General features: G+C 39.6%; 1 protein-coding gene across 4 annotated transcripts in view; it reads right to left on the reverse strand.

Moving 5' to 3' along the window:
- LOC308073671 (serine/threonine-protein kinase/endoribonuclease IRE1-like) overlaps nt 1-12,811 on the reverse strand; it is a 59,127-nt gene that overhangs the window by 21,200 nt on the left and 25,116 nt on the right. Inside the window, exons 7-8 of one of the 4 annotated variants that reach the window (XM_080412704.1) lie at nt 11,592-11,721; nt 11,065-11,321 (exon numbers count right to left, since the gene is read on the reverse strand). The exons of 2 other annotated variants lie outside the window; for them this stretch is intronic. In XM_080412704.1, the coding sequence (XP_080268830.1) occupies nt 11,178-11,321; nt 11,592-11,721 (274 nt within the window). In that variant the 3' untranslated portion in view covers nt 11,065-11,177. Of the gene's footprint in view, nt 1-11,064; nt 11,722-12,811 lie in introns of those variants that run through there. One more of the 4 variants, XM_080412702.1, reaches the window with a different exon arrangement.

Raw genomic sequence — 12,811 nt, forward strand, 5'->3', positions numbered from 1 at the left:
TACTCTTCTGCTGATCTTCCGGTAACAGTAAAGAGTCTGTCAATCATGGTCAGATGGGTCTGAGGATCCTCTTCCAGCATATAACGATCAAAAATGCTCCAAACTTCTGTTGGTGTTTTCTGTTGTACAGCAATTTCCAGATCCACAAAAAGTTTTATTTTAGAATAATATTCACCGCCACTCAATGCAAGCTCAAGCATCATGTCAGATATTTTTATATTGAAAATACCATGTGCAGGATGTGTAACAGGGATTGGTTGTATAATCCCTCCAGCTTTGATTAGGACTTTCACAATATCATCCCTCTTACTGATGGCAGCAACCTGAAGTGGTGACATAGCGCGGGGACCATTTGTGAGAACATTTGGATCTGCTCCTGCTTTAATCAGTTTGTGCACAAAATCAAGTGGTGTTTTATGAAAGGAGGCAAAATGCAGAGGGGTCCAGTTATTTGTGGATAACTGATCTGGGTTTGCATGCTCTTTCAGAAGAAAGGCAAAAATGTCCTCCTTGTGATATACCACAGCAGCAGCCAAAGGACATATCTGAATCTTAAGCTCTTTGGATGGGTAAATGCCATTCATGCCATTCGATCTCTTGAACTTCTTGAGGTTTCCACTCATAATGAACTGTATTATGGGATGTGTTTCTGTTGGGGCAGCTGTGGTCCCTGGTGGAACCACTTGGAGCTCATTATTCATGCTTTGCGCTACCGGATCCATGTCTTTGTTTCAGAATAACTGTGGGTGACAAAGAAAATGTGTTCAATACATTTTCTCAAACATTTATTGTGTATTTAACTGAAGCTCTACACATAAAGAAGGGACAGTTTTAGAAATGTAAGGTTGTTGTGTAATCATTGGTGGAAACATTTACTCAAGTACTATATACCATTTGAGGCACTTTTACTTAATTTGAGTATGTATTTTTCAATACTTTATACTTCTACTCCATTACATCTCAGAGGCTAAATGACTTACTTAGTTACTTTGTAGCTTTAGATTATTATGTAAATTACACACATTAACAAGTAAGCCCTGTTTTATATTTGATTGATTGATTGAATACTATTGAGTCCTGTGTATTCAATTAATTGAGACATTTAAAGACAAACAATAATATGCTAAACATCATATATACGATATTAGTGATCAAAAAGAAAGATATATACAGTAAACAGTTGGGGGGTGGGGGGTCATTTCCGGTGATAAGCTTAGACTTATATACACGCTGTGCGCTGTGATGTGACACATTGTGAGCTTGTAGATCGGCTATTTTCGACAAAATTCTGAAAATCTTTCAAATGGGACATTCTGCAGAATGAGTACTTTTACTTTTGGTCCTTTAAGTAGATTTTGATGACAATACATTTATACGTTTTGCTCAAATAATAATTTGAATACATGACTTTTACTTGTAACAGAGTATTTCTTCATTGTGGTATACTTTTACTTACAGTAAGTGAAACAAAAAGATACATAATAATTATAAATCAGAGTAGGCTACTTTTTCCTCCTCCACTGTGTGTAATCTGGCAAGCAACTACAAAGGTTGTACTTGAACTTTTAAAATATATGTTATGCTACTCACACCCGTTATGGCAGACCCGTGAACAGTGTGCACTGCTGTACACTCTGTAATAGAATGAAAATGTACAAAGATATGTTTCTTAAAGTCGCTTGTAAATGTTTGTTTGTCTCTCGCGAAACCTGTAAACCTGGCAACCCTGTAAGCCACAGCCCACTGAGACCCAGACAAACAGCCCAGACAGCCACAGCCCACTTGCCAATTGTACAGACTTGGCAAGTCTGGTGGAACCTGGTGGAACCACTTGGAGCTCATTATTCATGCTTTGCGCTACCGGATCCATGTCTTTGTTTCAGAATAACTGTGGGTGACAAAGAAAATGTGTTCAATACATTTTCTCAAACATTTATTGTGTATTTAACTGAAGCTCTACACATAAAGAAGGGACAGTTTTAGAAATGTAAGGTTGTTGTGTAATCATTGGTGGAAACATTTACTCAAGTACTATATACCATTTGAGGCACTTTTACTTAATTTGAGTATGTATTTTTCAATACTTTATACTTCTACTCCATTACATCTCAGAGGCTAAATGACTTACTTAGTTACTTTGTAGCTTTAGATTATTATGTAAATTACACACATTAACAAGTAAGCCCTGTTTTATATTTGATTGATTGATTGAATACTATTGAGTCCTGTGTATTCAATTAATTGAGACATTTAAAGACAAACAATAATATGCTAAACATCATATATACGATATTAGTGATCAAAAAGAAAGATATATACAGTAAACAGTTGGGGGGTGGGGGGTCATTTCCGGTGATAAGCTTAGACTTATATACACGCTGTGCGCTGTGATGTGACACATTGTGAGCTTGTAGATCGGCTATTTTCGACAAAATTCTGAAAATCTTTCAAATGGGACATTCTGCAGAATGAGTACTTTTACTTTTGGTCCTTTAAGTAGATTTTGATGACAATACATTTATACGTTTTGCTCAAATAATAATTTGAATACATGACTTTTACTTGTAACAGAGTATTTCTTCATTGTGGTATACTTTTACTTACAGTAAGTGAAACAAAAAGATACATAATAATTATAAATCAGAGTAGGCTACTTTTTCCTCCTCCACTGTGTGTAATCTGGCAAGCAACTACAAAGGTTGTACTTGAACTTTTAAAATATATGTTATACCAGACCTGTATCCGTCACTCCAACCAGTTAAAATATACAGTAAGTAATGGTAAAAAGCATTGTCTATTTAACTCTTTATTCTGTTTCATTAAAAAAAAATTGTCCCATTCTGTGCATGTATAATTAAGTAATTGAGCTCTTCTTTATGCACCTACAGTATTGTTGTTATCTTTACTCCGAACGTCCTTATTAGACTTATGCTTATCAGACGAGAGCAAGACATACGTACTGTACAAAAACACAGCACTCATGAATCAAACTGAATGTGTTGCCATCTTGTTGTACGTAGACATCTATCTTTGCCACTCAATCAGAGAGGACGTCCCTTTTGGAACCCAAAATGTTCTTATCAACCCCACGGCCACAGGAGTGGGCCAATTCTCTACCAACTTGCTACAAAGATCGCTCATGCAAAAGTATATAATCTCATCTATTTCATTTTCCACCCTCACATGTGTCTCCTTTTCTAATAATCATAAAGTGTTGTATATTTCAGCTTGCAATTTACTTCCGGATGGTCCGTTTCAACAGCCAATCATCATCATCTGCGACAAAAAGTGAGCACCCTCTTTGATGCGAACAAGCTGGCAACGCAGGCTACGCCAATCATGTGCGAGAGATCTACAAGCTATGGTCCAGACGTGCTATGGGCCATACACCGTATCTTAGCAACAACGAAATAAAAGCATCAAAGTCACACGCAGCAACGAGGGCTCCGTCATAGTTGTGCGAGCTGAGCTGGACAGCACAATCACCGTCATTTCTCTAATAAATCACCCTGTCATTCATATTGTCAAGACTTTTAGGTCACTGCAGCCTGCTACTAATGGAATGAATGTTTATGTCCACTACTGTGATAGCGTTCGTTGTATTTGAATGATTAGTGCCCAGGGGTGCTTAACATGAGCCGTTAGCATGCGGCTCACGCTAACGCACTTTTACCGTTAGCATGTAGCTAACGCTAACGTGGTTGTCGTGGCTGAAGCAGCTGTGAAATCACTTTGTCAACAATGAACGTTAGTGTGGTGAATGTTAATATTGCTGCTCAGTTAGTACATTGTAGATGGTGTATTTCGTGGGCTTGTGTGTCTTGTGGAGAACTAATGTGTAGCTCCACAGTAACTCTGGTAACTAACGGCAGGTCCGCCCCGTGCGACGCACGTTTAGGGTGCATTAGGTAATGTAGTCATTTCAGATAATTTCCGTCCTATTAGGGGAGAGTCAGTGAGAGCTGGATAAACGAGGTAAAATGTGTCAAATGGAGTCTGTACGGCTGTCGATAAATGAACACATGACGTCGGTGGGAGAGGAGATATTGTGTGTTTTGGACAAACAGCAGCGTGGTGCTGATGTTTGTTGTGCGAAGCTTAATGTCAGAGTGTTTGTCTTGGAGCGCCTCAGTGCGGATATGGACATCGATCTACACACCGCAGGTATGTCTGTTACACAAACAACATCAAACTACACACTACAGGTATGATGCAGCGTTTGCATTCCAGCCAGCAACGTAGTTCCCATATGGTTTTCAAGGTGGGCTAAACCATATGGGCCCCATGTCGGCAATGTCAGCGGGATCCACTTGAGTCCCAACTGGGATGCCCTTGTGGGATATAATTGTGTTCTACCTGGGCCTTAGGTGGGCCCCACTTAGGCAATTCTATGTGGGGCCGAGGTGGGTCCTAACTGGGATGCCCATGTGGGCTATAAGTAGGTTCTACCTGGGCCTTAGGTGGGCCCCAACTAGGCAAGTTTATGTGGGACCGAGGTGGGTCCTAACTGGGTTTGCCCATGCAGGCTGTGGGTTCTACCCGGGCCCTAGGTGTACCCCAACTTTTTTCAAAATGTATGTGGGGCTGACGTGGGTCCCATATGGTTTCAAGGTGGGCTGAACTATAAGGGCCTACAGTGGGTCAGCGGGATCCACTTGGGTCCCACTTGGGCTTGCCCGTGTGGGCTATACGTGGGTTCTACCTGGGCCATAGGTGGGCCCTAGCCTCGATCTCCAGGCTTTTATTTTCCTTCGCGTTTTTCTCAAAAATAAGAGGCTGGACCAGGCTGTTGACATTCCTGGCATAGGAAGTGGGAGTCAACCTTTCATTTCCCCAACCAACCAGAGTGCAGTGGGCGTCGCTCCAAATGTTGTGACGTCAGGGCTCTCAATACTGCTCATTGGGGGAAGGAGGAGGGCCGCGGGGCAGGCGCACAGATTGGTGAACCAATGGGAGCCCACGGATGTTTTCTCTGGAGATTTTGAATCCGCCCCTCTATGCCAGATATCAGACGCACTAGAGGGTCTTTACTGAACGAGCCATGGCCCCACTGGCCATCATGACACTATGCCACTGATATGCGCTGCCAAGTGGGCACTACGTGGGCACGGGCGCTAGAGGTGAGGCCCGCGCAGCGGGCCCACTTGCCAAGTCTGTACAATTGGCAAGTGGGCTGTGGCTGTCTGGGCTGTTTGTCTGGGTCTCAGTGGGCTGTGGCTTACAGGGTTGCCAGGTTTACAGGTTTCGCGAGAGACAAACAAACATTTACAAGCGACTTTAAGAAACATATCTTTGTACATTTTCATTCTATTACAGAGTGTACAGCAGTGCACACTGTTCACGGGTCTGCCATAACGGGTGTGAGTAGCAGCCCGAACTCTAGATGTGAGGGCCGCGTAGTGGCCCGAACCTCTAGTTCCTATACATTTAAACAGTGGTGGAAGAAGTACTGAAATGTTTTCTTAAGTAAAAGTATAAATACCACATTGTAAAAATACTCTGTTAGGGCCCGACCACACCAAACTATGTCTGGCCGCTGATAAACTCATGTTGTGCACAGCCGTCAGTTTTTTTCAGCCAACGCATTCTATCCCAATAACCAGCGACGCACCTGTCACTCACTTTCAGGACCCTCCCTGTAGCCACCTTCGACTCACACGATTGGACAGAGGGGGAAAATGAGCATCTGTCTCGAGCATTTATCTGCTTCAAATAGACAAGGCGTATAGAGCGCATTAACGCAAGGTGTGCGCGACACGCGGAAAGATGCACAAGACCATCAAACCACGCCATTCCCATAGGTAGAACAAAAGTGCGGTGTGGCCGTGCCCTTACAAGTAAAATTCCGGTATTCAAAATGTACTTGAGTAAAAGTACAAAAGTATTGAAAGTAAAAGTACTCATTATGCAGAAGGTCCCATTTCACGATGTATAATAATAATAATCCTTTGAAAATAGCAGATCTACAAGCTCACAATGCGCCCAACACTCAAGTAAAGTAAAATAATACCTCAAAATTGCACTTGAGTAGGTTACAGTACTTGAGTAAATGCACTTAGTTACTTTACACCACTGCATTTTAAGGCTGTATAGAAAATGGCCAGTAATTATACTGTACAGTTACATAATGCTGTGCCATTGTAAAGGTATAGCCAGTGTTAGAGTAACTATTTACTATATGTCATATATTGCTGTAATATTATTACTTTCCCCAGTAACTAGTAGTGTGAATAATTACTATTGCCAAAACAGTAATAATATCACAGATATTATTTCAAGTAACTTTGAGTTACTGAGTTGCTGATTTGTTTTTGTCCGACTATATTAAGCCTATAATTATATTCTCTATAGTAGGATGTTGTCACATGTGAAAAAAAGAACAGATCTAAGCTATCATTGCGATGTGACACATTTGTAGATCTATTCTTTTTTTTAGCACACGCCCATCAACACATACATCAACGTGTATGTGTAAAAGTATAGTGATATACGTAACATGTAATGTAACTATTTACTCTTGATACCAAGAAATAAGTAATGTATTATTATTATGTTTTAAAGGAGTAATACGTGTCTAGTACCTTATTACTCTTCCGTAGTAAATTGCACAACACTGGGTGTCTCTCTTTAAAATGCTATGAACATAGACTTAGGGTGTGGCAGATTTAATAGTGTTTAACAGCAGAAACATACTGGTGTTGTTCTGATGTTGCTCTGATGCTCTCATAGAAAAAAAGGGGGAAAACAGGATTTCACAAGTCATAAGCTCATAATATATCATTTTTACAAAAATGTGGTCATCGTAAACAAATACTACAAGTCACAACTCTTATATTAAGAATACGGTGGTAAATTAAACTTACAGTTTCTGGGTTTAATCTTGACAGTGACAGTTAAACACATCTGTCTTTCAAATCCACAGTCTGGTTACAACCTCATGAAAACTAAATGTTGCTTGGGACTTCCTTCTCTCTCGCTCGCTCGCTCTCTCACTCTCTGTTTCTCTCTCGCTCTCTGTTTCTTTCTCGCTCTCTGTTTCTCTCGGTCTCTCTCTCTCTCTCTCTCTCTCTCTCTCTCTCTCTAGGATGGTGGGCAGGGCATGTAGAGAGAGTCATCTGTAAAGGAATGCAACGATTCTGGTCCGTAGGCTACATGTTTTTTAAATGGACTCTACAGTGACTCTATACACAACGGCTGTGTTGTTAATTTGAAAAGTGTGCATATCTCCGCCAGGGTGGGTTGCCATGCTAGGGCTGTGTAGGTCATCAAGGTCACGGTTAAGGTTGTTCTTTATTGTTACATCTTGTGTACAAAAACATTATTGGCGCCCACTATTTAGAGATCTCGCTGAACGCTCGTCTATTTATTTATTTATTTTTACCCCGACCGGCGCTGGTCTAGCACCCTACCATTTCCATTGTGTGGGAAAAGTACTCTTTTCTTTTTTTTTAAGTAAAAGTATCAATATTGCTATGTAGAAATACTCTGTTACAAGCAAAAGTCTGGATTTCAAAATATACTTGAGTAAAAATACAAAAGTATTGATATCAAAATGTACCTAAAGTAAAGCACCAAAAGTAGGAAGTACTATGCAGAATGTCCCATTTCACAACTTTTCAAATGTATTTGTTCATAAGTCCGTAAATACACACTATTTTCGAGCTGCGTTCGCTTCCAGCGTTCGTGCGTCTTACTTGTGTATGTGTTGTAATAATCAAAATCTACAAAGTAACTAATAACTAAAGTTTTCCAATAATTGTGGTGGAGTAAAAGTATAATATTTTCCTCTGAGATGTAGTGGATTACAAGTAAAAGTACTGAAAATTGGAAATACTCCAGTACAGTAAAAATGCTTTACTGGATAATAATATGTACAGTACTTGAGTAAATGTACTCAGTTACTTTACACCACCACTGGGTCTTGGCAGAGCTGCTCAGCTCTGCTACAAAAGTGTGGAATGCCCTGATATATGACACCATCTAGATGTGGCCACACTGAACATAGTTTGAGCATTACACACAGCATGCTGGAGCTGAAAAAGTCCCTCTGCTTCTCTCACTCCCCAGATAAGTAAAAATAAATCACATCCTGCTGGCTTTGTTGTCTTCAGTGCCACGAATGGGGACAAGATGATGCCTGATGGAGACCTAAATGGTCAAAACGTTGCCTTGTGAATACATTTGTTAGGGAGCTAATATCCAGTGTGTGGATATTTTAACTTTTCATTGTTCTTTGCCTTGTTGTCCAGCACCTAGCAACAGATATAAGATGTGCTGCAAACATCTGGCGCCTCCTTTAGGTGTAAGTGAAATCACTTTTAGCTCTGTGTTGTTTAGAGGTCCCTCAATGTGTGTGGTTCACATTTGGGGATTATTTTAAAAACATATATATTTTTTGAAGGAAGCTGATCTACAAGCTCACAACGCATCATCTCACAAATGTTGTGTGACACTGTGAAGTAGGCATTCATTTACAAAAAACAAAACATTAGAAGTTGAAATACGGAGATAAGGTTTCTGCCTGACAGCAACAATGTTTTTATTACATTTTTACAGTATCTAGTACACATCATTCTGTAAATATTGTGTGTTTGTGTGGTTGCATTGTGAATGTTATCAACCCAATCTTATCTGCACAACATCTACACACCAGTGAAAAAGCTCACAGAAGCTCACAACAATGGTTGTGGTTTTAGTGTATCATTTGTTTTAAAGCAGACAGCCCAGATATTCTAATAATATATTATTTAATAATTCAACTCTCCTTGTATCCCTGCTTGGCACTTTCTTTTTCCTTCAACAGATGCTAGTTTACTATCTCACTTGTTCTCATGTTTTTGTTTCATACATTTAGTTTTTCTCGACCACAAATGTTAAGAAGGTTATTTAGATATCAGGTTATCAGAGAAATGCTAGGTTAATTGTTTACCTGGTAGTTTCTTTGAGGCACTATATTGTTCTCTATGCATTCTATTTAGGTGACTATTTACCTTGTTTATTGACTAGAGTTAATGTTTTCTCTCCGATTTATCAATAGCAAGTCACTCTGGATAAGAGCATCTGTTGTATGCTTAAATTGTAATAAAATTGGACATTGTTCTTAAACATTTTTTTCCCCCGTAATCAACGACATAATACTGACTGATGTGACTTTCTATTCAGACATGTAAAAATGCATAAAGCACAGATGATCTCATGGTATTTACTATATAGTCTTACATGTCTGGGGTCAAGTCTTAAACATAATGTTGAGCATGTAGCCATGTGAGCCAGCAGATGGCGGTATAGGCCAAACCAAACCCCATTGCACTGTAGATGATGTTTTGTTAAAGTCAGTCCAAGTGGTGGAAGAAGTATGCATATTTTGTAATTAAGTAAAAGTAGACTAAATCAATAATAAATAATTCAATTAATAATACAAATTTGTACTTATTGTACTTAAGTACAGTACTTACACCACTGTACATTGCCAGTGTTATGTATTGTATATTCAAGGTTTTATAGTGAGTTTGTATATTTCTATTGCTGTACAGAACCATCAGGTGTGAAGTCTTTCTGCTCTGTTATTAGAGACAACATTTGACTCCTTCTGTTTGAGACCCTGGACCTTCAGTAGATGTGATTCTCAACCTTATTCATTTCATGGACCCCCAGTTTGATATGCATTAGACCAGTGGTTCTCAACCTTTTCCGGCTGTGACCCCCCCCCAAAAAATAATCATATTTAAACTGGGGACCCCCCACCCTGACAAGCACTTCAAGTTGTTGGCACCACATTTAGTTTGACTCGGTTCCGCAGATAAATATTGTGAAAATAGCCAAACTACAAGCTCACAACGCCTCGCACTGCGAGGCGTTGTGAGCTTGTAGATCTGCTATTTTCCCAATGTTTGCCTATTTCTTGCTTAATATTTGACTATTTGGCCAATTTGGTATTAAAAGTCATTAAATTGTAACTTTAGAAATGTGCAGACACCCTGCATACACTGTTGAGTGAGAAACCAATGTTGCACATTAAGCTAATCATCTGGGGACCCCCCAAAATAATTTGGGGACCCACCTGGAGGTCCCGACCCCCAGTTTGGGAACCTCTGCATTAGACCACGGACCCCCCATTTTTATCCCTGGGACCCCAATCTACATTGTAAAATCCTCAGTGTTAATTTAGTGCTTACTGTGTGATATCATAGCTGTTGGACAGGCTAACATTCGGCAGAAATAGCAGATCTACAAGCTCTCATTGAGTTGTGTTGCGACGCAGCTTTTTGGCACAGAGATTTGAGGGGAAAAAGGAGGGGGCCAAGTGTAGAGCCCTGGGGGACCCCTATAGGATTTACGTGGTTAAATAATATAAATTGACCATAAAGTCAGAAAGCTGCAAGACTTATTCAGACTAATCAACTTAATCTATTATATAATAAAAAGGCAATTAATTAATGCTGATTTATTGATATATGAAAGCTATTTAAAACAACATTATTATTCAATTAACCCAATAAGTAATCAATAATCAACAGAACATCACAGAAACTAAATGTAGCTTCCTTTTTACAGACATCAATTGGTGGGAGTACAAGTATAAATTTACTCTGTTACAAATCCGGTATTCAAAATTTCACTTAAGACAGTACTAAAGTATTGGCATCAAAATGTACTCAAAGTACTAAGTAAATATTCGAAGTATGCAGAACGTCCCATTTGGCATGTTTAAAAAAAGAAAAGTTTTCCAAATGTGTTAAAATCGTTAATGTATGCTTTGTAATAATAATCTAAGTAACTAAGTAACTTGTCGTGTTGTAAAAAGTACAATATTTGCCTCTGAGGTGTAGTGGAGTAGAAGCATTGAAAGATGGAAATACTCCAGTAAAGTAAAAGTATCTCAAAATTGCACTGAAGTACAGTACTTCAGTAAATGTATTTTCCACCAATGCTTTTTACAGACAAGATGTCTTTTTAACAAGATATTGTCCTCCAAGTCACCAGTCAGATCAGTCAGTTTCATTGACCCCCAAATTGATATGTATTTGACTTCAGTGCAGAACAGACCTGAAAAGATTTAGATACTTTTTCAAATAACTTCTTCTAATTTCAAAAATGTCTGAGATTGTTCCAAAATAGCAGATGACTAATTTTGATGCTAAATTAACAGATTATGCTCGGGACGCCCTGGAATTCCCTCAAGGACCCCCTGCAACCCCCTCAAGGACCCCACTTTGAGAACCAGTCACTTCAGAGTCTTTAAGTCCAGATTCTTGCACTGGCAGACTGACACTGGTCTTTATGTCAGGGTGTGTAGACGTGCACACAGCACTGACACTGGTCTTTCTGTCAGGGTGTGTAGACGTGCACACAGCACTGACACTGGTCTTTCTGTCAGGGTGTGTAGACGTGCACACAGCACTGACACTGGTCTTTATGTCAGGGTGTGTAGACGTGCACACAGCACTGACACTGGTCTTTCTGTCAGGGTGTGTAGACGTGCACACAGCACTGACACTGGTCTTTCTGTCAGGGTGTGTAGACGTGCACACAGCACTGACACTGGTCTTTCTGTCAGGGTGTGTAGACGTGCACACAGCACTGCTGCCCACATCTTCTCTCGGACACATTTTCTTCAGGGTGGTCGTTGAGTTCCAGCCTTGATCTTGGGCAAACCTGTAAACACATCCGAACAGAGCAGGAAACATCTCCATCAGGTCAATGTCAGCTGCATCCTCAGCGCTGTGAACAGATAAATGAAGTCATAAGTCACAATACTGCAGTGGTGGAAACTAACTACATTTACTCAATTACTGTACTTAAGTACAACTTGTAGTTACTTTTACTTTACTTGAGTATGTCCATTTTTCAATAAATGTTTGAGAATCTCTGTTTTAGAACAAAAGAATCAGTTTTATTGTCACATCACAGGTTTACAAGGTAAAAAAGTGGGTGAAATTCGTTTTTGTACATCGTTCCCATCGCAACGTTAATTTCCATAGAAAGAAGAGGGGGGGGGGAGAAGAAGAGGGGTGGGGGGCAAGTGGGAAGGAGATCAAAACAAGAGAGCAACAGAACGCCAGACAAGTTATCTACATATTTACAAAGTACCTGAGATAGAAAACTAAGGTGCCTGAGCATAGCAGCAATGTATGTATACTGTGCATGTTATACTTATACTGTGCATGATATACATATGGACGTTAAGGTGCTTAGAGAAAAAAGAGCACAATAAAAAAGACAAAAAAAAGTCAGTGCGTTATACATGGGATTAAGGTGCAAAAGGTCAGTGCGTGTCCACCTATGTCAAAAGCAGTACATTTAAGTCCACGGTGCCTTGTCAATTTGTGCATGCGCCTTTCTATTGCGTTCATGAGTCCTGAATATCAATGTGTATGTCGACAACTTGTTGGCAACTGGCCAGCGGAGTGAAAAATAAATACATTGATTTAAAGATGGACAGGACTGACTTCTCTTTGTGTTGTTTTTAAATCTAATTCAACTTACTAGTGCTCATGGAGATTGCGAATGAAGCGCAGCAATCCGAATGAGTTCTCAGGATAGGCCTTCTTCGTGCCATCCATCTTCTGGAGCAACTTAGGTGGGAACTGGAATAAAAACATACAACTTAGAGATCAAATGGACTTGAAAATTACTCATTATTATTTAGTTTCCTTGGCTAAGTTTGTTTCTACACTATACACAAAGGTATTCAAAGTGCTTGCATAAGTTATGCAAAGGAATTTTAAGAGACATAAAGAATAGAAGGAATAACATAATAATAAATAAATAAACATAAAAGTGCAATTGCAGTTTTATTTCTTCTCAAACT

This window comes from Gymnoscopelus braueri (assembly GCF_963280865.1).
Source record: "Gymnoscopelus braueri genome assembly, chromosome: 18".
NCBI classification, from domain to species: Eukaryota; Metazoa; Chordata; class Actinopteri; order Myctophiformes; family Myctophidae; genus Gymnoscopelus; species Gymnoscopelus braueri.